The sequence below is a fragment of the Oncorhynchus gorbuscha genome, linkage group LG21, assembly GCF_021184085.1.
Source record: "Oncorhynchus gorbuscha isolate QuinsamMale2020 ecotype Even-year linkage group LG21, OgorEven_v1.0, whole genome shotgun sequence".
NCBI lineage: Eukaryota > Metazoa > Chordata > Actinopteri > Salmoniformes > Salmonidae > Oncorhynchus > Oncorhynchus gorbuscha.
In genome coordinates, this window is record NC_060193.1 from 34,163,973 (window position 1) to 34,190,474 (window position 26,502).

General features: G+C 41.5%; 1 protein-coding gene across 5 annotated transcripts in view; it reads left to right on the plus strand.

Moving 5' to 3' along the window:
* The first annotated feature begins 530 nt into the window (after positions 1-530).
* LOC124008721 overlaps positions 531-26,502 on the plus strand; it is a 69,995-nt gene continuing 44,023 nt past the window's right edge. For 4 of the 5 annotated variants that reach the window (XR_006834142.1, XR_006834144.1, XR_006834145.1 and 1 more), the window contains exons 1-2: positions 531-788; positions 17,937-17,989. Coding sequence is in view for 1 of the 5 variants with exons in the window: in XM_046320233.1 (XP_046176189.1) it covers positions 17,958-17,989; positions 24,225-25,002 (810 nt within the window). In the remaining 4 variants the exon portion in view is untranslated. Of the gene's footprint in view, positions 789-17,936; positions 17,990-24,224; positions 25,252-26,502 lie in introns of those variants that run through there. The other variant, XM_046320233.1, reaches the window with a different exon arrangement.

Sequence of the window (26,502 nt, forward strand, 5' to 3'; positions counted from 1 at the left end):
ATGCGACGCAATGTGGATGAATGATTCAGTGATTTACACTGCAAACTCATCTCTTCGGATTTCTCATCTTCTACACATCGCAGTAGAGCGGCCAATTGGTTTATAATTGACACCTGCACTTGTAGGTGCATAAAAAAAAAATATTGCATGACATGAAAGTATTTTACTGTCCGTGCAGAAAGCATGCATTTCGTACTTTCGCCGACGTTCTAAATGGAACACGATCTACTGACGAGATATCGCTATCAGGCCGACGTCGGAGAGATTGTATGTGTGCTGTCTGGATTCTTATTTAAAAAATGGAACTGGTTAAATCACAGGTGACAGGGGATGGATGGCTGTGTCACTGTCATGTAAAAGGAAGTCAATTGTCTATCTGTGCATAAATGAGATTGAACAAAACAAATGCACATTATTTTAGCACCTAATAGGACCTTATGTAAATGTTTATGTGCAGTAGCTCACTTTTTACGTGCACTAGCGACTTCGAAGTCACATGATCACTCATTGAAGCCATGCAAACTCTGGGCAGCCCAAGTCCAGGCCTTGCTTAGACTAACATCAAACATTCAAATATCCGTGCTTTGCCAGTGACATGGGACATAGTAGTCACGGTGAACTTTTCCTTCGCAGCGACAGACGGCAACAAACACGACAAGGAAAGGAAATATCATAGTCAAATATTAACCCGAATATGCTACCTTCACTTTTCGGATGGTTTGAACTTTTATCCGTGAATTGTTGATACTACAGCGAAAGGGTGCCCACACCTTCAGTTAGCGCGACAGGTAAAGTCTCTCTCCATCTCCTCTGCTAAGTAGTAGAAGACTAGAAAAATGTTATTACACGTTTATAAGTCACGCATTGACAACAACAACAGTGGAAAGTAGTTGTTGTTATGACAGGCCTATGGCTATTTACAATGACGCACAAAGCAGGTTTGCACACATGTTGCGCGAGTTTCAAAGGCTTCCCATCGCATTTCCATGGTTAAATTTAAATCCTTGAACAATATTTGCATGTATACAATTTATAAGATCAACTTTGGAAATGCAGTTATTGAAAATAAAATACGTTTTGTTTTAGTAAGTACTGCACTAACACAAGAGAATGAGGGATGTCAAATAATTAAGAATGTAATTAAGGCTATTGGTTTAAAGTGTGTATGTGGGTGTGGGTGTGTGTGAGTCTAAAATGGATTTGACTTTAACTATATGCCAAAAATGTGTATTGACCTGTTGAATGCCATTTAGTTGGAGACTGAAAAGAGACAGGGATAGATGGTTGTGTGATGTATGGTAGGCCTATATGATATTAACATGTGCAGAGCTCACCCCCCATAACAGTGATGAATGGGCAGGTCTTATTTAATGTTGTCAATAGCAGTTAAAAGAATAACAGTTAATTAAGTTAATGATTTAACAGTAATGGTCCATTGAAATCAGCTAAAAGCTGTTTGCTTGGCCTTGGGCACTGTTTGCACTTCCTGATGTGTGCCATGTGAACTTCATATCTATCAGCTGTTACAAATCACATCAATTTGCCAAATGTAGGCATAGCTATTTCAATATGTGGATCATTCAGTACACCACGATTGTGTGTTTCACAGGTAGTGAGGCTGCTGTACACACATAGAACTGACCTCATAGGTATGGGTGTTGTTGAAAATACTCTGTGACATAATGTCATTGGTAAAGGCTACGCATCAGTGCAATGTTGATCAGTGTGGCTCTCTCCTGCCTAAGAACACCTTACGTTGAATAAGAAGAAGAAGATGAAGCAGAAGAAGAAGTGTCCTAGTGCCCATCCTACCGTTCTTGTAACCGAGTGACAACCAGGAAGTTTCAGCAGGGTCCATTTGCCCTTGGCAACAGATCTAGGATCAGCTTACCATCCCCTATAATGTTAGGATAAGAACACTGAACTGACCTTAGATCAGTAACTTCCTATTAAGTGGCTCTGTACTGAGACCAACAGCCGGTTTGTTGGCACTATGGGGGTAGTGGGGTTGGGTGATAAGAAATGCTGATAAGAGTTTAAGAGAGAGAGCGAGAGAGAGGAAATGCCCAAGGCCATTTAAAAGGGGTGTTTGGGGAATACACACAAGCACACAAACATTTGTATGCATTGTTTGTACGGAACATTTTAATGTAATAAAAGTGTTAACTTTTCACCTCCAGACCCGTGCTTCTCATTGCAGCAGTCTGAGGTTGTTACTGATCGTCTAGACCAGTGCCCCCCCCCCCCCCCCAATCAAACAATGCATTTTTAAGGAACTCAGTCTGGCTTTCAACTTACTCTTGAAGGTTGTAATAGTAGAATGCACAAGGTGCCATTTCGAAATTGGGTAGTGCATCATCAATTTTCATCTTGTCATGTCAGTCATTGCATACCTTAGAGAGCTATTTATAACTTGTCAGAAACATCTAGCTCAACACCACTTGACGTTCCCCAATGCTGGAGAGTGGGCCTGAGTGAAAAAGTTCCCGTCTAGACAACCTGAAATAGTGTGTTTTCCCCTCTGGTTAAGAATGTTTTTTCTTGCTGTTCTTGGCTCCAAACAGCCACACGCAGGTGCATTATGTGTACTCATTGAACATGAACTGATACCCCCCTTCTCTCTCTTTCTCTCATTTGGATAAACATTACACACACACACACACAACAAACATAGATGTAACATTAGTTGATGGGTAAAGTAATTGCCCTGCCCATTCTGCGCTCAGCTCCAGACAAGCACGCTTAAAATTTAACAAACACTGTTGGACAGCGTCATTATTACTAGGTTGTGTACAGAGCACCTGGAGCTCTCTGCCCCTGCCCACACACTGCACACACACACACACACAAACATTGTGTCTATATGACCTCACCACACCAACCCACGTAACAAAAATACTACATTTTACTATTTAATATTATAGTATTCTGTAGAAAACTGTAGTATACTGTAGAATACTATACTATACTTTTTAGTATCCCTTGATCATGTAGTGCTTACTATATAATTTTGTAGTGTACTGCGGAATACTAGAACTACACACTGTAGTGTTGTCATGATAACAATATTGCAATACTATGATACCTGAAGCATAATAAAATCTATGGTCCTTTAAAACCTACTTTTGTAAAATATTGTGTGCTATAGCTTGCAAAATAAACAAATGTGACTCTTGGTGACAACATAAGGCTGTTTTTCTAACATTGTGATTGTTTTCCTCAAGTAATGTAGTCTGCTTCATGTTTTGTTTCCTTTCACTCTTTACTTCCTAGCATCACGATATTGGTATCGTGACAACACTAAAACTGTAGTATCCCTTGACCGTGTAGAGCTTACTATAGAATGTTCTAGTATGCTGTAGAATACTATATTAAATACTAGAGTATTATCCGCAAAAAAAACACTGTAGATACTACAGTAATGTCCCCAAAAACACAGTTTTTAAACATATAATAATACAATATGATCTAATTTGCATATGCTGCACCTATAACCCATCCCCCATATGCAGCCATGAGTGAAAAACCTACATGTATATTATAGACCGCAGGTTATAGATAAAAGCAGAAGTGCCGAACTATCTGTTCAGACTCCAGTCATACATTCCTACAGGTTATGGATAATTTCCTCTTAGTATGTGACTAGTAGGTTTCTTCAAGGAGAAACCCCCCACTTCTATGTCAAAGATAATAAAAGAAAAAAACACTGTTGTAAATACTACAGTAATATCTGCAGAAACACAACAGTAATTATTATAGTATATACTATAGTTTGTACTATAGTAATACTACATTATTTATACTATAATACACTTTACTACAGTATACTACAGTCATGTCCACAAAAACACTACAGGGAATACTACAGTAGTGTCTGCAAAAACACTACAGTGAATACTATAGTATAGTTCCGCAAAAACATTACAGTGAATACTATAGTATATAAATATGGTAATACTACAGTATTTAGAGCATAGTATAACATATTATACTTTTTTCATATGGGTATCACCCAGTGTGTTGCATGATTATGGCCATTGGTAACATTTCAGTGATAGTGAGTTTTACATCGGCTGTGTCAATGTCAAATAGCTTACATAATGTTAAAAGTCACCAATTTTACTTGACACAGCTTTTTACAGGACAAAAATAATTTTATAGACCAATTCCTGTATCCTGGAAGTCAATACTGATGTGTGTGTTCGTTATGTATTGTGTGTATTTGATAATCTAATGAGGTCCTATTGCAATCTCATGAGACCACATTTTGTGTACTTTAGTCGTCATGACATATCACCATGGCTACGGGCACCAGGGTGACCCATCTGGCCTTACCTGGCCTTATTCAAATGAACCCACTTTTAATGCTGCGTCATTGTGTGTTCATGGCTCACATTTCGCTTCGCAAAAAAATATGTAGGCTGATGACTTTTAGACTGAAGCATTATATCTGTGAAACGTATTATGATGGCATCACAAACTACAATATTGTGTTTACTTAATTCAGTCACAGTATCAGCTTTTCTGTGAAAGTGCTTTGGTTATCAAGAGCGAGATAAGTCTACGCAAAGCTCGTGGCAAGGAAGTATAGGCTTGATAAACTCTCACACACATCTAACTGCCAAATGCCATATACAGAAGAACAAGAGTGAATGAACCGGTGAGAGGCATGGCTTTTGAATAAATTTCGTAGGGTATTAAACGGCATAAAGTTGATAAGAGCGGTCCAAAATTGCCCTCCTATGAAGAACATATGGGCTGTTCTATAACAACACACTATCCACACACACACTGATGCTTGCACACAAGCACACTGTACTGTAAGTTACAGTATATATTTTCAATGTATTACAAGCCGACCTTTCTAAAGGTCTACAGGAGTCACATAGTGACATTCTGTTCTTGTCTTCCATCTCTCTGTGTGAATAGTCAAAGGGCCCTTATTTTATTTGTTTGATACTGTAGCTCGCTGGGGCCTTTTACAGTGGAGAAATTGAGATATTTCACATTAAAACTTTTACAGCTTATATTATTGCCCATTATTGGCCAAATTCTAGCAGATCCCCAGCGTCTCATTAAACAAGCTCTCAGAGGAGAATTTCAGAGACTGATATTCAACGTCTATCTCTCAGAGAAAATATTCTGATGAATAATTATAACATGAAAAATAAATGTTATAGCCCTGTGTTTTGTACATTATGCTACCTGTATTTTGTCTTATTTGGTATGGTGAAATGTTTGGACTATCAACACGAACCTGCAGTGTAACAGATATGGTGGATGGCTTTCAGCTATTTCAGTTAAAAACAACAATCAACACAGCTATGCCCTGTGACGAACCATCAAACAGGCAAAGCGTCAATACAGGGCTAAGATTGAATCATACTACACCGACTCCGATGCTCGTTTTATGTGGCAGGGCTTGCAAACTATTACAGACTACAAAGGGAAGCACAGCCGCGAGCTGCCCAATAAAACGAGCCTACCAGACGAGCTAAATCACTTCTATGCTCACTTCGAGGCAAGCTACACTGAGGCATGCAAGAGAGCATCAGCTATTCCGGACGACTGTGTGATCACGCTCTCCTGAGCTGCGGGGCCAGACGGATTACCAGGACGTGTGCTCCGGGTATGTGCTGACCAACTGGCAGGTGTCTTCACTAACATTTTCAACATGTCCCTGATTGAGTCTGTAATATCAACATGTTTCAAGCAGACCACCATAGTCCCTGTGCCCAATAACACAAAGGCAACCTGCCTAAATGACTACAGACCCGTAGCACTCACGTCTGTAGCCATGAAGTGCTTTGAAAGGTTGGTAATCAACACCATTATCATTATCAGAAACCCTATACCCACTCCAATTTGCATACCACCCAAACAGATCCACAGATGATGCAATCTCTATTGCACTCCACACTGCCCTTTCCCACCTGGACAAAAGGAACACTTATGTGAGAATGCCGTTCATTGACGACAGCTCAGCGTTCAATACTATAGTACCCTCAAAGCTCATAACTAAGATAAGGATCCTGGGACTAAACACCTCCCTCTGCAACTGGATCCTGGACATCCTGATGGGCCGCCCCCAGGTGGTGAGGGTAGGTTGCAACACATCTGCCATGATGATCCTCAACACTGGAGCTCCCCAGGGGTTCGTGCTCAGTCCCCTCCTGTACTCCCTGTTCACCCACGACTGCATGGCCAGGCATGACTCCAACACCATCATTAAGTTTACAGACAACACAACAGTGGTAGGCCTGATCACCGACAATGACGAGACAGCCTATAGGGAGGAAGTCAGAGACCTGGCCGGGTGGTGCCGGAATAACAACCTATCCCTCAACGTAACCAAGACTAAGGAGATTATTGTGGACAACAGGAAAAGGAGGACCGAGCATGCCCCCATTCTCATCAACGAGGCTGTAGTGGAGCAGATTGAGAGCTTTAAGTTCCTTGATGTCCACATCAACAACAAACTCTCATGGTCCAAACACACCAAGACAGTTGTGAAGAGGGCACGACAAAGCCTATTCCCCTCAGGAAACTAAAAAGATTTGGCATGGATCCTGAGATCCTCAAAAGTTTCTACAGCTCCAACATCGAGAGCGTCACTGCCTGGTACGGCGATTGTTCGACCTCTAACCGCAAAGCACTACAGAGGGCAGTGCGTGCGGCCCAATACATCACTGGGGCTAAGCTGCCTGCCATCAAGGACCTCTACACCAGGCGGTGTCAGAGGAAGGCCCTAAACATTGTCAAAGACCCCAGTCATAGACTGTTCTCTCTACTACCCTACCACATGGCAAGCAGTACCGGAGTGCCAAGTCTAGGACAACAAGGCTCAACAAGCAATAAGACTCCTGAACAGGTAATCAAATTACTACCCGGACTATTTGCATTGTGCTCCCCCCCAACCACTCTTTTTACGCTGCTGCTACTCTCTGTTTATCATATATGCATAGTCACTTTAACTATACACTCTAGAGGTCGACCGATTAATCTGAATGGCCGATTAATTAGGGCCGATTTCAAGTTTTCATAACAATCGGAAATCTGTATTTTTGGGTGCCGATTTGCTGATAAAAATATATATATATATTTTTATACCTTTATTAAATTAGGAAAGTCAGTTAAGAACACATTCTTCTTTTCAATGATGGCCTAGGAATGGTGGGTTAACTGCCTCGTTCAGGGGCAGAACGACAGATTTTTACCTTGTCAGCTCGGAGGATCCAATCTTGCAGCCTTACAGTTAACTAGTCCAACGCAATAATGACCTGCCTCTCTCTCGTTGCACTCCACAAGGAGACTGCCTGTTACTCGAATGCAGTAAGCCAAGGTAAGTTGCTAGCTAGTATTAAACTTATCTTATAAAAAACAATCAATCATAATCACTAGTTAACTACACATGGTTGATGATATTACTAGAGATTATCTAGTGTGTCCTGCGTCGCATATAATCTGACTGAGCATACAAGCATACAAGTATCTAAGTATCTGACTGAGCGGTGGTAGGCAGAAGCAGGCGTGTAAACATGAATTCAAACAGCACTTTTGTGCGTTTTGCCAGCAGCTCTTCGTTGTGCATCAAGCATTGCGCTGTTTATGACTTCAAGCCTATCAACTCCCGAGATGAGGCTGGTGTAACCGAAGTGAAATGGCTAGCTAGTTAGTGCGCACTAATAGCGTTTCAAACGTCACTCGCTCTGAGCCTTGCAGTGGTTGTTTCCCTTTCTCTGCATGTTTCCCTTTCGCTGCTTCGAGGGTGGCTGTTGTCGTTGTGTGCCTGGTTCGAGCCCAGGGAGGAGCGAGGAGTGGGACGGAAGCTATACTGTTACACTGGCAATACTAAAGTGCCTATAAGAACATCCGATAGTCAAATGTTAATGAAATACAAATGGTATAGAGGGAAACATAATTCCTATATTAACTACAACCTAAAACTTCTTACCTGGGAATATTGAAGACTCATGTTAAAAGGAATCACCAGCTTTCATATGTTCTCATGTTCTGAGCAAGGACCTTAAACGTTAGCTATCTTACATAGCACATATTGCACTTTTACTTTCTTCTCCAACACTTTGTTTTTGCATTATTTAAACCAAATTGAACATGTTTCATTATTTACTTGAGGCTAAATTGATTATATTGATGTATTATATTAAGTTAAAATAAGTGTTCATTCACTATTGTTGTAATTGTCATTATTACAAATAAATAAATAAAAATTGTCCGATTAATCGGCATCGGCCTTTTTGGTCCTCCAATAATCGGTATCGGTATCGGCGTTGAAAATCATAATCGGTCGACCTATAATACATTCATGTTCCTACTACCTCAATTGGGCCGACTAACCAGTGCTCCCGCACATTGGCTAACCGGGCTATCTGCATTGTGTCCCACCCACCACCCGCCAACCCCTCTTTTACTCTACTGCTACTCTCTGTTCATCATATATGCATAGTCACTTTAACCATATCTACATGTACATACTACCTCAATCAGCCTGACTAACCGGTGTATGTACGTAGCCTCGCTACTTCTATAGCCTCGCTACTGTTTATAGCCTGTCTTTTTACTGTTGTTTTATTTCTTTACCTACCTATTGTTCACCTAATACCTTTTTGCACAATTGGTTAGAGCCTGTAAGTAAGCATTTCACTGTAAGGTGTTGTATTCAGCGCACGTGACAAATAAACTTTGATTTGAACTCACAAAACCAAAAACATTGAATTATCTCCAGAGGACTGAGGATTGTGATCGGTTTGGTTGTCCGAGGCACACTTATGGAAAAGTTCAATCAACAACTTGACATCAACGTGAAGTCAACAACTTTCATGGTGTTTATAAAACTGCACATGCAATCAAAGGTAATAAAACTATCCACAAATGACAAAACTACAGTGTATAAGTCTTACGTCACTTTGCCTGCAGTATTTTTGTAACAGAGATACCATCAGGGCAGGTTGGCATCTCTAGATATGAGAGATGGAACACTCATTTTTCATCTAAAGATTAAACCAGCTAGGGCCTTTTCAGCTCAATCATTTGGGCTGAAATCTAGTTTCAGGCCATAAAAAAATGGATCTTACTAGCAATGCGATGGCTTGCCCCCAATACTAATCAGATTCACATTTAGGGAACAATCTGCAGCAATCCAACTTTTATTGCCTACTTTTCCAAGATGGAATATTTCAATTTCCTCCCAAGGAAAATGACTCTGAGCATAGGCTCTGCCAAAGTCATAGGCCTGGAGTTTTTTTTTATCGCCCTCTTTTTTAATCTTCTTCCTATCATCTCAGATCATAAAAAAACAGTACTAGGCAACAGAATCATACAATTCAGATAAAACGCTATTACCGCCGAAGAATAATGACCAATATTGTCATCAATGATAGCTACAGTAAGGTCGTAAGTTTACATACACTTAGATTGGAGTCAATAAAACTAATTTTTCAACCACTCCACCAATTTCTTGTTAACAAACTATAGTTTTGGCAAATCAGTTAGGACATCTACTTTGTGCATGACACAAGTCATTTTTCCAACAATTGTTTACAGACAGATTATTTCACTTATCACTGCATCACAATTCCAGTGGGTCAGAAGTTTACATACACTAAGTTGACTGTGCCTTTAAACAGCTTGGAAAATTCCAGAAAATTATATAATGGCTTTAGAAGCTTCTGATAGGCATCATTGACATAATTTCATTCATTTGGAGGTGTACCTGTGGATGTATTTCAAGACCTAACTTCAAACTCAGTGTCTCTTTGCTTGACATCATGGGAAAATCAAAAGAAGTCAGACAGAAGGGAAAATCTCAAGAAGTCAAGACCTCAAAAATACATTGTTGACCTCCACAAGTCTGGTTCATCCTTGGGAGCAATTTCCAAATGCCTGAATGAAGGTACCATGTTCATCTGTACAAACAATAGTATGCAGGTATAAACATCATGGGACCATGCAGCCATCATACTGTTTAGGAAGGAGACACGTTCTGTCTCCTAGAGACGAACGTACTTTGGTGCGAAAAGTGCAAATCAATCCCAGAACAACAGCATAGGACCTTGGGAAGATGCTGGAGGAAACAGGTACAAAAGTATCTATATCCAATGTAGAAATGAGTCCTATATCGACATAACCTGAAAGGCCGCTCAGCAAGGAAGAAGCCACTGCTCCAAAACCGCCATTAAAAAAGCCAGACTACGGTTTGCATCTGCACATGGGGACAAAGTTCGTACTTTTTGGAGAAATGTCCTCTGGTCTAATGAAACAAAAATATAACTATTTGGCCATAATGACCATTGTTATGTTTAGAGGAAAAAGGGGGAGGCTTGCAAGCTGAAGAACACCATCCCAAACGTGAAGCACGGTGGTGGCAGCATCATGTTGTGGGCGTGCTTTGCTTACAGGAGGGACTGGTGCACTTCACAAAATAGATGGCATCATGAGGCATGAAAATGATGTGGATATATTGAAGCAACATCTCAATACATCAGTCAGGAAGTTAAAGATTGGTCGCAAATTGGTCTTCCAAATGGACAATCACCCCAAGCATACTTCCAAAATTGTGGCCAAATGGCTTAAGGACAACAAAATATAGGTATTGGAGTGGCCATCACAAAGCACTGACCTCAATCGTATAGAAAATTTGTGGGCAGAACTGAAAAAGCGTGTGCGATCAAGGTTGCCTACAAACCTGACTCAGTTATACCAGCTCTGTCAGGAGGAATGGGCCAAAACCCAACATATTGTGGCAAGCTTGTGGAAGGCTCCAGGTGAGAACAATGATTAGTCATTTTGATGTTCTGATGTAACTCAAAGGCTACCATTATTGGTTACCCAGGGACCTATGAAGAGGGAGTATTGATGTGATGTAATAATATGCTTTTTATTGACAGTAGTGACGGTCTCTAACTCATCCCTCACTCATCCTTCCCTAGTTCTCCTTCTTCTGGTCTACTGTACTGTCTGTCAGTCAGTCTGTCAGTCTTTATCTTTTAGGTCAGTGGTGCACAACTTAAGGGCTACAGTGTAAATGCTAATAGGCTACAGTTTGTTTAACAGGTCCGTTCAGGTAACTTATTTTTTTAGGGTCTCTTTCTTGCTCAGTGGAGTGTCTTAGTTAGCCCAAGGCAGACCTGGTTTCAAATACTATTTGAAAACATTCAGATACTTTCAGCATTTGCTTTAAGCCCACCTGGAGTGCAAGGTGGGTTGAGTTTGCTCTTTGGGGACATTTATTTTGGTTCCATTTAGGCAGGAAAGTTCAATCAAGCACAGTTGAAGTTATAAGTTGCATTTGTTGTATTTACAGGATATACATGGTATACACCATCCAACGTTGTGATGTGTATATAGCATGAATGTATATGTTTGTGTGTTTGTGTGTGTGTGTGTGTGCATTGCTTGCGTGTGTGGATGAGTGTATATCTGTGTGGTTTTGTGCGTGAGTTGGTATCAGACCTCATACCCCGATAGTGTTTGCCCGACGGTAAGGGAGTGAGCGGAATGTGGCTGGGAAGTGTGGAGTCCTTGATGATACTGCGGGCCTTCCTCGGGCACTGTTTCGAGTAGATGTCCTTTATGGGTGGGGAGTATGGTCCCAGTGATATTACATGTCCATCTTCGCCACCCGCTGGAGGTTCTTGTGGTCATGGACAGAGCAATTCACGTAACAGGCTGTGATACATCCAGTCAGGACGCACTCAATGGTGCAGTGGGAGGGTGCCCTCTTGACAAGAGTGGTGGTGTTGTTGGTCTGTGTCAAAATGTGGATGCAGAGGAACGTAATTGAGTGTAAGGGGCAGTATTTTGATGTTTGGATGAAAAACGTACCCAAATTAAACTGCCTATTTCTCAGGCCCAGAAGCTAGAATATGCATGTAATTGTCAGATTAGGATAGAAAACACTCTAAAGTTTCCAAAACTGTCAAAATGTTGTCAGAATATAACAGAACTGATATTGCAGGTGAAAACCTGAGGAAAATCCAACTAGGAAGTGCCTCTTATTTTGAAAGCTCCCTGTTCCATTGCATGCCTTCCTTCCATTTAAAGGGATATCAACCATATTCCTTCCCCTATGGCTTCCACATGGTGTGAACAGTCTTTAGATATAGTTTCAGGCTTTTAGTCTGAAAAATGAGTGAGAATGATCACATCATGTCAGTGGATGGCTGGGTGCCAGCAGAGTTTTGCATGCGCAACAGCTTGGAGAAGACATTTTCTCTCTCTCCTATTGAAAAGCTACGGTCCGGTTGAAATGTAATAGATTATTTATTGTAAAAACAATCTGAGGATTGATTATAAAAGACGTTTGACATGTTTCTACGAACTTTACGGATACTATTTGGAATTTTCGTCTGCCCCGTCGTGACCGCTCGAGCCTGTGCATTTCTGAACAAAACGCACCAACCAAATGGCGGTATTTTGGATATAAAAATACTATTTATGGAACAAAAATAACATTTATTGTGTAACGGGGTGTCACGTGAGTGCAATCATCCGAAGATCATCAAAGGTAAGCGATTCATTGTATTGCTTTTCTGACTTTCGTGACCAATCTACTTTGGTGCTAGCTGATTGTAATGTTTTGTCTGCTGAGAGAGAGATGTCCTAACATAATAATAATAAATAATAATAATAATAATATTGGATAGCTTTTGCTGTAAAGCTTTTTTGAAATCTGACATGCCAGGTGGATTAACAACAAGCTAAGCTGTGTTTTGCTATATTGCACATGTGATTTCATGAAAATTTAATATTTTTAGTAATTTAATTTGAATTTGGTGCTCTGCAATTCAGCAGATGTTGACGAAAATGATCCCGCTAACGGGATTGGTGCGCCAAGAAGTTAAAGCTGCTGACTCTCTCTACTGCAGCCCCGTTGATGTGGATTGGGGAATGTTCCCTCCTCTTCTTCCTGAAGTCAACAATCAACTCCTTTGTTTTGCTGACATTGAGGGACAGGTTGTTGTCTTGGCACCACAATGCCAGATCACTTACTTCCTCCCTACAGGCTGACTCTTCGTTGTTGATCAGACCTACAACCGTGGTCTTGTCAGCAAACTTGATGATGAGTTTCTGTTGTGTAAAGCCATGCAGTCATGGGTGAACAGGGAGTACAGCAGAGGGCTGAGGACACACCGCTTATGGGCCCTGTGGACGAGTCCAGTTGCAGAGGGTGGTGTCCAGACCCATGGCGCTGGGTTTGGTTTCGAGCTTGGAGGGAACGATCCAAGATTGAGTTGAATACTGAACTGTAGTCATTGAACAGCATTCTCATATAGGTGTTCCTCTTGTCCAGATGTGAATAACGATGGAAATTGTATCTTCCATGGATCTCTTGGAACGGTAGGCAAATAGGATTCGGTCCAGTGTGCCTGGCATGTTGACCTTGATGTGGGCCATGACCAGCTTCTCAAAGCACTTCATGATGACCGGGGTGAGTGCGACAGGGGCGATAGTCATTTGGGCATGTCACCTTGTTTTTCTTTGGCAGTGAGACGATTTTGGTCTCCTTGAAGCAGGTGGGGACTACAGCCTGGGACAGGGACAGGATGAAGATGTTCAAGAAGACACCCGCCAGCTGGTCAGCACACACTCTGAGGACTAGCCAAGGTATGCAATCTGGTCCAGCGGCTTTGTGAGTATTCACATCAGCCTCGGAGAGTGAGAGTCTTCCTAGATGGCTCTGTATTGTTTGCCTGGAAGTGAGCATAAAATGTTTTAAGCTCGTCTGAGAGGGAGGCTTCATTGGGCACCACACAGCTGGATATGTCTTTAAAGTCCATGATAGTCTGAGTTGTCAGACATCAATTCAAGTTTGAGTCTGTATTATGTTTTTGCATCCCTCATGGATTTTCAGAGCTTGTACCTGCTTGCCTTGTACACGTTGCACGCCACCGAGTCACCAGGGTTCGTTCTGCTAACATTTATTGCTGCAGTATGGGCTCTCAGCATGGTACTGATATCTCCGTTCATCCAGGGTTTTTTGGTTGGGGTGTGTCCGAATTGTTATTGTGGGTGCAACATCACCACATTTCCTAATGAAGCCTGTGACTGAAGATGTACAGTCGTGGCCAAAAGTTTGAGAATGACACAAATATTAATTTTCACAAAATTTGCTGCTTCAGTATCTTTAGATATTTTTGTCAGATGTTACTATGGAATACTGAAGTATAATTACAAGCATTTCATAAGTGACAATTACATGAAGGTAATGCAAAGAGTCAATATTTGCAGTGTTGATCCTTCTTTTTCAAGACCTCTGAAATCCGCCCTGGCATGCTGTCAATTAACTTCTGGGCCACATCCTGACTGATGATAGCCCATTCTTGCATAATCAATGCTTGGAGTTTGTCAGAATTTGTGGGTTTTTGTTTGTCCACCCGCCTCTTGAGGATTGACCACAAGTTCTCAATAGGATTAAAGTCTGGGGAGTTTCCTGGCCATGGACCCAAAATATCGATGTTTTGTTCCCCGGCCACTTAGTTATTACTTTTGGCAGCAATGTGCTCCATCATGCTGGAAAAGGATCTCGGAAGATGTGTTGGTACCATTCTTTATTCATGGCTGTGTTCTTAGGCAAAATTGTGAGTGAGCCCACTCCCTTGGCTGAGAAGCAACCCCACACATGAATGGTCTCAGGATGCTTTACTGTTGGCATGACACAGGACTGATGGTAGCGCTCACCTTGTCTTCTCCGGACAAGCTTTTTTTCCGGATGCCCCAAACAATTGGAAAGGGGATTCATCAGAGAAAATGACTTTACCCCAGTCCTCAGCACCCCAATCCCTGTACCTTTTGCAGAATATCAGTCTGTCCCTGATGTTTTTCCTGGAGAGAAGTGGCTTCTTTACTGCCCTTCTTGACACCAGGCCATCCTCGAAAAGTCTTTGCCTCAGATGCACTCACACCTGCCTGCTGCCATTCCTGAGCAAGCTCTGTACTGGTGGTGCCCTGATCCCGCAGCTGAATCAACTTTAGGAGACGGTCCTGGTGCTTGCTAGACTTTCTTGGGCGCCCTGAAGCCTTCTTCACAACAATTTAACCGCTCTCCTTGATGTTCTTGATGATCCGATAAATGGTTGATTTAGGTGCAATCTTACTGGCAGCAATATCCTTACCTGAGAAACCATTTTTATGCAAAGCAATGATGACGGCACGTGTTTCCTTGCAGGCAACCATGGTTGACGGAGGAGGAACAATGATTCCAAGCACCACCCTCCTTTTGAAGCTTCCAGTCTGTTATTTGAACTCAATCAGCATGACAGAGTGATCTCCAGCCTCATCCTCATCAACACTCACACCTGTGTTAACAAGAGAATCACTGACATGATGTCAGCTCGTCCTTTTGTGGCAGGGCTGAAATGCAGTGGAAATGTTTTTGGGGGTATTCAGTTCATTTGCATGGCAAAGAGGGACTTTGCAATTAATTGCAATTCATCTGATCACTCTTCATAACATTCTGGAGTATGTGCAAATTTCCATCATACAAACTGAGGCAGCAGACTTTGTAGAAATGTATAGTTGTGTCATTCTCAAAACTTTTGGCCACGGCTGTATACAGTATTCCTCAATGTTCCTAAGGTTTTGCTTTGAAAATATCAACCATCCCTATCTCATTTCAATGGGAACATCAAGCATTGTCTCGAACATATCCTGACAATAATTTCCAGGTATAGGTCTATCTGAGAGCTCGAAGATATGGAAGCAACCACCAATTACCTACATATAGTCTGCTATAGCCTACATATTTATTTACTTTGTCATTCTATAATTTTCATGGAATTTTAGTAGCAATTAAATAATGAATTTAGAATTTAACCCGAATACATTGTCTATAAATATTTTTACCAGCTTCATTTATTCTGCACCTCTCCCCTTTGCTACGGCAGCACTATATCCTAGTTCAATTCACAAGAGGACGAAACTATCTCAACGGAGAAAGCATCTGAGCAAGCAAAACAGCGCCTCTCCGTCTGGACATAAAGAGCATGACATGCCATATTCTTTTTGTCCAGACAGCAGCAGATACATGGGCTACACATACTGAAACAGAGGGGCGCTGTTTCGCTCGTTCGGTTGCTTTATCTGAGATTGATGCGTCTTTCTGTCGGCGCGTGTCTCGGTCAAATAAATTATCTAGATTTTAATATTTTATTTGGAAGGGCAAGGAGGTATGGTAGGGGGTGGGCCAGGCCAGGCCAGGCCCACTAAGGCTTGCCAATAACGCCGGCCCTGACTCTATGTAGGCCTACTGTGTGTGAGTTGTGAATAATGCAAAAGCATGTGGCAAATGTGTCACTAGTAGACCATTGAGAAACCATTTATGAATAGGCTACTTGTGCATAGCCAGGATCAGAAAGACACCAGGTGCATTTTAATCAAACGAAACAGAAAGCAAGAAATCATTATGTGAAAGTAGTTTCAAGTTTTTGTTAGTTGTATGTATGTCATGCAATAAAATGCAAAATAATTACTTAAAAATCATACAATGTGATTTTCTGGATTTTTGTTTTAGATTCCGTCTCTCACAGTTGAAGTGTACCTATGATAAACATTACAGACCTCTACATGCTTTGTAAGTTGGAAAACCTGCAAAATCGGCAGTGTATCAAATACTTGTTCTCCCCACTGTATCTAGAGGACATGCAGAAGGAAGCTACTTTAAATATTGTGTAGACGATCAAGAGAACTCTCCTTTCCATCAACCCAACAGGTGTCATTGAGGGGATTGGCTGAAGCTGTGCACTAATGACCCAATCGAAGCCATTAGCTAAGTGGGATTTTACTCTATCAAACTGTCCAAAGCCAATGTAAACCTGCTTGTGCCCCTGACCCATCAGTCCTGGGTCATGTTCAGTAGGAAATATTGTAGGAAAACATGATGCAACAGGGGGGGAAGGATTTCTGTGTTATTGGATAGGTAAACATAACTCTGTAACAGATTTTGTTACTTGTTTCAGAGTTGCAGTGAATGTCAATGTGACATTTACTGTTACATTGAAAGTGAATGCTGAAAATTCACTGTCTTTATATCTTAGTAATTTCTTATTTCACAGTAATGTTTATTTATGTCATAATGCTGTCCGTAAGCACCACATTGTCTCTGTGAAAGTAAAATAGTTAGTCCCTTTAAGATGTGCATGGCTTTTCATTGCGGCTACACTTTTTTCTGTTTTTTAGTGAAGACCAAAACTAGGGGAGAAAGATACTGTGTCCTTGCTTCTCTCTCTCTCTTGCTAGCAGACAGACCCATTCGAGCCTCTCTTGTTAATTATTTATCCAGGCAAAGAAATACCAAAGCTTAGGGAAACACACACACAGCCAGGAGAGAAAAGATCACCCCCATCCTCTACACACACACACATACGCACACACACACACACATAATACCTACTGTAAGCACGCTGTTAGACTCTTTCTTTCACACACACACACATAAATTGGGATGGATGAATACCAAAGCTTTATCAGCGCTTCAGACAGACACACTACATCATCCCTGAACACAGCGCTCAGGCGTCACCATGGCCACAGAGGGCAAGCCAAGTGTAAACCTGACTTATGAGGTTCAAATCCTCCCGATAGTTTAGAAAAGCCTTCAACAAAGGCTACCTCAATGTCACAGGACAGGTGAGTAGAGAACTCTTGGATAAATAAATTGACACTTCCTGAGAGTATGTGTCAAAATGTTTGTTGCTCAGACAGTCTTGGACTGTCAGTCTCAACCTTTCTATCATCTGGGTCTTAAAAGAAAATGTCACTGATTGAAAATGTCACCAAGTTTGATGGGACTTTGCTTGTCATTAGAGTTATTGATGTGCGGCAGCCGTAACCTTTTTCTGTGTTTTCGACATTATAGTGGTTATTTATTATTTTAAGTTTTCTATTTTAGTAACAAAATGCTTTTTGTCCTTTCACAGCTTCACTGCCCAGTTGGCCAGATGGGATGCCAATGCTGTAAAATGATTAAAAGGTGAGTAGGAGCATATTTGTTTGTGTGTGTGTGTGTGTGTGTGTGTGTGTGTGTGTGTGTGTGTGTGTGTGTGTGTGTGTGTGTGTGTGTGTGTGTGCGTGTGCGTGTGCGTGTGCGTGTGCGTGTGCGTGTGCGTGTGCGTGTGTGTGTGTGTGTGTGTGTGTGTGTGTGTGTGTGTGTGTGTGTGTGTGTGTCAAGGTTTCCAGTAGACAGTTTTAGCAGATTGAAAAATATGAAAGCTGATAAATTGTTGCTGGCCAAAAAAACAATCCCATCGTTAAATAAGGCTTTTTATTCATTGATAGAAATATCTGTCGATGTAAATACATTTGACCGACATGCTTATAGGTCTATAGGTTAATTAAAACAATTTTTTTATTAAATTGGGGTATGTGTATTTTCATTAGTCATCATGTACTGTATAGTAGCAGTCAAAAGTTTTGACTTTTTATTTAATTAGGCAAGTCAGTTAAGAACAAATTCTTATTTACAATGACAGCCTACCAGGGAACAGTGGGTTCAGTGGTAGAATGACAGATTTTTACCTTGTCAGCTCAGGGACTCGATCCAGCAACCTTTCCGGTTACTAGCTCGACGCTCTGACCACTTGTCACGTTCTGACCTTTATTTCCTTTGTTTTGTCTGTATTTAGTATGGTCAGGGCGTGAGTTGGGGTGGGCAGTCTATGTTTGTTTTTTCTATGATTTGGGTATTTCTATGTTTCGGCCTAGTATGGTTCTCAATCAGAGGCAGGTGTCATTAGTTGTCTCTGATTGAGAATCATACTTAGGTAGCCTGGGTTTCACTGTGTGTTTGTGGGTGATTGTTCCTGTCTCTGTGTTTGCACCAGATAGGACTGTTTTGGGTTTTCACGTTTCTTGTTTTTGTTAGTTTGTTCATGTGAAGTGATTTATTAAAACATGAATCAAAATAACCACGCTGCGCTTTGGACCGCCTCTCCGTCAATGGAAGAAATCCCTTACACCACTAGCCTACCTACCTGCCACCCCTAAGTGGTAGTTCCACTCATTCAAGGGTTTTTCTTTATTATTTTCTATTATCTACATTGTAGAATAATAGTGAAGACATCAAAACTATAAAATAACACATATGGAATCATATAGTAACCAAAAAAGTGTTAAACAAATCAAAATATTTTTTATGTTTGAGATTCTTCAAAGTTGTCACCCTTTGCCTTGATGACAGCTTTGCACACTCTTGGCATTCTCTCAACTAGCTTCATGAAGTAGTCACCTGGAATGCATTTCAATTAACAGGTGTGCCTTGTTAAAACCAATCAGTTATGTTGTGACAAGGTAGGGGTGGTATACAGAAGATACCCTTATTTGGTAAAAGACCAAGTCCATATTATGGCAAGAACAGCTCAAATAAGACATGAAGGTCAGTCAATGTGGAACATTTCAAGAACTTTGAAAGTTTCTTCAAGTGCAGTCACAAAAACCATCAAGCGCTATGATGAAACTGGCTCTCATGAGGACCACTACAGGAAAGGAAGACCCAGAGTTACCTCTGCTGCAGAGGATACATTCATTAGAATTAACTGCATCTCAGATTGCAGCCCAAATAAATGCTTCACAGAGTTCAAGTAACAGACACATCTTAACACCAACTGTTCAGAGGAGACTGCATGAATCAGGCCTTCATGGTCAAATTGATGCAAAGAAACCACTACTAAAGGATGCCAAGAAACACCAGCAATGGACATTAGACCGGTGAAAATCTGTCCTTTGAGTCCAACTTTGAGATTTGAGACGCAGAGTAGGTGAACGGATTTTCTTCGCATGTGTGGTTCCCACGGTGAAGCATGGAGGAGGAGGTGTGATGGTGTGGGGATGCTTTGCTGGTGACACTGTATGTGATTCATTTTTAATTCAAGGCTCACTTAACCAACAATTGTAAATGCAATCGCATGTTAAAAAAAGTTTTGATTGCCACGATTAAAAAGAGCTAATATTTTTGTTTCTCAACTGGTAATGGAAGCATGCCTGTCATTCCCCATTCAAGTGTATAGGCAACGGTAGGCAGACTATCAGCACGTCATCCACCACTTTGCAATGTGAGCTGGAGGCAGTGTGCATTCTCAAAACATCTATTTAGTTGTTTGAAACCTGAATGATTTACTTCGTATTATGAGGCATGTCTTACCTTGCTTCAATGTAGCCTAGGTAAAACCCAACCATAGAATCTTGGAGGCAATTATTTTATAAAGACTTTCTTCATATGCCATTGAAACCAGGATTTCTCTCCTGTTCTATTGGTTTTCGAAAATAAAATTTTGTTTTTTGTCCAGAAAGCAAAGGTGCAATGCTAGTTGTTGCATCTTTAGATTCCCCATCTTTCTAACTTTCGAACCGAAATGTTCATTTCTGTCACATATGTAACCACTCAGGTGTGCTGTTTAGAATGGTGTTTTCCCAGAATTACATTTTGGCAAACTTTTCATTACAGAAGTTCTGTTTAGAATAATTACCATAATTCTCAAATGGCCGGTAAATTAAAGTCTTCCTGGTAACTTCCCAGTCATTTTCCTAACGGAAACCCTGGTGTGTGTGTGCTTGCATGAGGGCTTCTGACGTTTGTCTGTATGAACCCATTGCATTTATGGTTGTGTGAGGAGAGGGGGAAGGTTTACATATTGACAGCAGCTCTCCATCTCTAAGCGAAGGTCACACTGCTTAACAAAATGTGTTAGATGGTTATCAAAATCCAGTCCTTATTCTTACTATCACGAGCTACAGCTACAGTATTCCTCGTATAGCCTTATCTATCCTATTGAACCAGACAGATGTCCTATCTGAATGTCACTGTACATTCTCTTCCCATCCTAATGATTGCTTTAATTCTGTTTCATATATATAGAGATGGGCTACATTATAAATTGTCACTCACAGTGACCTCTAACATTGGCTTTCCGTATAAACATCCAGTCAATATGCCAATAGTTATCTCATCACCCTCCTCTCAGCTTACTTTGCTGTAAGTGTAAATGTAAGAGGAAAGGGGAAAGGAGTAATACTTTTTGATTGAATATAAATAAAAGGGCTTTACACCAATTCACATATTGTAATCCCTCCTACACACACACCTCTCTTTCCCATGTACAGGAAGGTAGAAAGACACACACACAACCTCTGTTTCTCACACTTTAAAATGCATGGGCACACACACTCACACACAAACATACACCTCCCCTTAATTGTTCTCAGTGTCACATTTCTTGGCTTAGCCATTTCCTTAGCATATTAAACAGATTGGCTTGGAGGGACGGTACTGTAGGTTACTGGGTCAGTTCCGACTTTGACTGCCTGCCAACTCTCCATTCTCTCAGACCTTCGCATGCCTGATCACAAATCACAGAGGACTCCTGTGAAATCCATCAAGACTGTTATAGAAGACCAAATGGGTCAAACGTTTCGGGTAGCCTTCCACAAGCTTCTCACAATAAGTTGGGTGAATTTTGGCCCATTCCTCCTGACAGAGCTGGTGTAGCTGGGTCAGGTTTGTAGGCCTCCTTGCTCGCACACGCTTTTACAATTCTGCCCACACATTTTCTATAGGATTGAGGTCAGGGCTTTGTGATGGCCACTCCAATACCTTGACTTTGTTGTTCTTAAGCCATTTTGACACAACTTTGGAATTATGTTTGGGGTGATTGTGCATTTGAAAGACCTATTTGCGACCAAGCTTTAACTTCCTGACTGATGTCTTGAGATGTTGCTTCAATATATCCACATAATTTTCATGCCTCAGTATGCCATCTATTTTGTGAAGTGCACCAGTCCCTCCTGCAGCAAAGCACGCCCACAACATGATGCTGCCACCCCCGTACTTCACGGTTCGCATGGTGTTCTTCGGCTTGCAAGCCTCCCCTTTTTCCTCCCAACATAACGATGGTCATTATGGCCAAACAGTTCTATTTTTGTTTCATCAGACCAGAGGACATTTCTCCAAAAAGTATGATCTGTGTCCCCATGTGCAATTGCAAACCGTAGTCTGGCTTTTTTATGGCGGTTTTGGAGCAGTGGCTTCTTCCTTGCAGAGCGGCCTTTCAGGTTATGTCATAATAGGGCTGTGGATATTGTAACTTTTGTACTTGTTTCCTCCAGCATCTTCACAAGGTCCTATGCTGTTGTTCTGGGATTGATTTGCACTTTTCGCACCAAAGTACGTTCATCTCTAGGAGACAGAACGCGTCTCCTTCCTGAGTGGTATGACGGCTGCCTGGTCCCATGGTGTTTATACTTGCGTACTATTGTTTGTACAGATGGACTGGGTACCTTCAGGCATTTGGAAATTGCTCCCAAGGATGAACCAGACTTGTGGAGGTCTACAATTTTTTTCTGAGGTCTTGGATGATTTATTTTGATTTTCCCATGATGTCAAGTTTAAAGGTATGCCTTGAAATACATCCACAGGTACACCTCCAATTGACTCAAGTTATGTCAATTAGCCTATCAGAAGCTTCTAAAAGCACATAATTTTCTGGAATTTTCCAAGTAGTTTAATGGCACAGTCAACTTAGTGTATGTAACCTTCTGACCCACTGGAATTGTGATACAGTGAATTATAAGTGAAATAATCTGTTGTTGGAAAAATTATTTGTGTCATGCACAAAATAGATGACCTAACTGACTTGCCAAAACTATAGTTTGTTAACAAGAAATTTGTGGAGTGAACGAGCAGTATGGCTTGTGGCATTGTCATGCTGATGGGTCATGTCAGGATGAGCCTGTAGGAAGGGTACCACATGAGGGAGGAGGATGTCTTCAAAAAATAACAATTCTAACAAATCAAAAAAGACTTTGATCTTCGGGGAAACACAACCAGAGACTTTTCTGTCAACTCTCTCCAGCAGACGGACCAAATACCAACAGAGAAGGCCACAATGACCGACAGGCGTAAATATAAATGCAATTTATTTTCTAATGAGAGGTCATTCATGTAAAGTATAAGCGATTTCTATGAGTGTTGTAATCCTTGATGAGTTTCCCGCTCTTGAACTCCACACCCCTTTTCTTTTGTCTACCAAGCCGTCATATCGGTTTAATCCGCTAGGGACTTTACTATGTATCATGTAGAAACCCAATGTATAATATATACTGTTTGTTATGTATTTCTGTGATTTGATTAGTTAGTAAATAAATAATTAAGCCAATTTGTATATCGCATATTCATAATTTATGCTAGGGTTCATGCAGATAACCGAGAATTTTACGACGTTCAGATGAGACTGATATAAGGTAAAGAATAATGAATGATTGACTGCTATTGATGTAAAAGATCTTCAGATCTTTAAGAGTGGATTCGGGAGATAGCCGCTCTATATAAACTAATGCTTCCGTGATGCCCCGGATTCCTAATGAGTTAGTTATTGCCTGATTAAAACTTGAAGGAAGATACTCGAGTGAGGGAATGAGGAGAGGACTGGAGAGAGGGAGAGGTTTTGGGGGACAATATCATACAGCGAGAGGAGGAGTGCTCAAACACAGAGAGAAGAGAAAGGTGGGGTTGAAGTGAGGGGGAGAGGTAAAGCAAGAGACCTTTAGAGGTGTGAGATGGTGTGTGGGGGTTGTGTGATTTGTGGGGTATGAGGGAGTGCATGCATGGTGAAAGAGAGAGTTATCAGCATAAGGTGCTCACAGCAGGAAGTATCTGACAGCCTGTTACAATGTCCACAAATTAAGGCCCCCATCTATACTGCTCCTGTACTATCTGTGTTAGTGTTTACCTTTTTCACTCTCTGCTCTCTCTCTGTTGATCTCTCTCTCTTTCTGTCTGTCACTCTCTGTCGCTCTCCCTCTCTGTCATTCTCTGTCTCCCTCTGCTACTAGGAGAGATGTCCTTGTTTTGACAGTGTGCAAGGGGGTATGTGCGGGTGTTTAATCGATTCTCAGGCAAAGCTGACACCCTGAGACTACTGTGTCAATGCACCTAAATAGTCCGCCTGTCGTATTTCTTCTCTGTGTCTTAGAGAAACAATGAAAGTCATGTGTGACTGGTTATTGAAAGTTGACAGTTTTCTATAGAACACAGGGACCGCTGACAAGACGGGGAATGATAAATATTGTTATTTAATTGCTATTTCATCTATTTGTTTGTCTGTCTCTAATGGTCTCTCTCTCCCCTTTCTCTATTTCTCGAAATGTTTTCCTCTCTTCTTCCCTTCTCCCTGTTACATCTATGATCCGACTGTTCCGGTGGACGTCCACGGCAGGAATAGGGACCCGGCAGAGAGCTCTCTCTACCAGCCCCACCACCTCCCAGCAGACGGCAGGGACCAGTCCAACAACAAGCAGAAGCAGGACTTTCACAACCTGGACTTCAGCAACAGTAACAAGTACAACGATGGAGAAGATGGAGGACGAGGCCTCAAGCTGGAGATCGACAACAACCAGATCAACAGGCTTCACGCCGTGCCCGCCAACCCAGAGAGGGGGCAGGGAGTCAAACCTTGGGCAGGGGAGGGTGGTGGTGGTGGTAGGGGTCTGTATATCCTCCATCCAGAGGGCCAGGTTCCAATACGAGATCCATCTAAGGGCCCCAGCCAAGTTCCAATCTACCCTAACACACTCTCCCTGGATAATAGTCACCATCTGACACATTTGGGTGACAATGACTCCCACAAGATTAGGATGCTCCGAAATAGCTCGGACCCCTCCTGGCCCGGTGTGGGGTGCTACACCTCGTTGACGGATGAGCTGGATGAGGGGGTGGGGGGCACACCTGAGTACCTGTGTGACACAGGGGATGAGGAGAGCGTCCTGTCTGCGGATATTCCAACTAGTACAACTAGCCTGTCCTCGGCAGACACGAAGGATGATAGGAGGGCGCCGGACGCCACTACCGTAGAGAGCGGGATCAGGATCTCGGTGACGAAGAGCGAAGATGAGGGACGGGAAGAAGATGATGTATATCACATCACAGACTCTATGGTGGCGGAAGCTCTAGCGGCTCTAGATGCTGCAACCGCCGGGGAGGACTATGAGGACTAACTCTTTAAAAACTCTTAAATATTTTCTACAAGGCCTCTTAATATTCCAAAAGCACAATCTAACTTCGATATCTATTCAGCTTCAATATCTGCTGCTTTTTTTACTAAAATATGGATTTATTTTTTAACATACTGTAGATCATGCATATTTGTCTTGTGAGTCACATGGTCATACAGTACCAGTCAAAAGTTTCTTTATTTTTACTAGTTTCTACGTGGTAGAATAATAGTGTAGACATCAAAACTATGAACTAACACATATGGAATCATGTAGTAACCAAAAAAAGAGTTAAACAAATCAAAATATATTTTAGATTCCTCAAAGTTGCCACCCTTTGCCTTGATGACAGCTTTGCACACTCTTGGCATTCTCTCAACCAGCCATCATTGTAAATAAGAATGTGTCCTTAATTGACTTCCCTAGTTAAATAAAGGTTAAATAAAAAATAAAAAATGTAGAATGCTTTTCCAACATTCTTGGAGGAATTCACAAATATGCTGAGCACTTGTTGGCTACTTTTCCTTCACTCTATGGTCCAACTCATCCCAAACTGTTTCAATTGGGTTGAGGTTGGGTGATTGTGGATTTCAGGTCATCTGATGCAGCATTCCATCACTCTCCTTGTTCACATATGGCCCTTACACAACCTGGAGGTGTGTTTTGGGTCATTGTCCTGTTGAAAAACAAATTATTGTCCTACTAAGCGCAAACCAGATGGGATGGTGTATCACTGCAGAATGCTGTGGTAGCCATGCTGGTTAAGTGTGCCTTGAATTCTAAATAAATCACAGACAGTGTCGCCAGCAAAGCACCCCCACACCATCCCACCTCCTCCACGGTGGAAACCATACATGCGGAGATCATCCGTTCACCTACTCCGTGTCTCACAAAGACACAGAGGTTGGAACCAAAAATATCACATTTGGACTCATCAGGCTGAAGGACAGATTTCCACCAGTTTAATGTCCATTGATTGTGTTTCTTAGCCAATGCTTGTCTCTTCATCTTATTGGTGTCCTTTAGTTGTGGTTTCTTTGCAGCAATTCGACCATGAAGGCCTGATTCACGCAGTCTCTGAACAGTTGATGTTGAGATGTGTCTGTTACTTGAACTCTGTGAAGCATTTATTTGGACAGAAATCTGAGGTGCAGAGAGCTCTAATGAAGTTATCCTCTGCAGCAGAAGTAACTCTGGGTCTTCCTTTCCTGTGGCAGGCCTCATGAGATTTTCTGTTTATCACCCCTAACTTGTCACAAAACAACAGCTTGGCTCAAACGCATTAAGAAGGAAAGAATTTCCCCAAATTTACTTTTAACAACTTGTTAATTGAAATGCATTTCAGGTGACCACCTCATGATGCTAGTTGAATGAATGCCAAGAGTGTGCGAAGCTGTCTTTTTAAAATTGTTTTATTTTACCTTTGTTTAACCAGGTAGGCCAGTTGAGAACAATTTCTCATTTACAACTGCGACCTGGCCAAGATAAAGCAAAGCAGTGTGA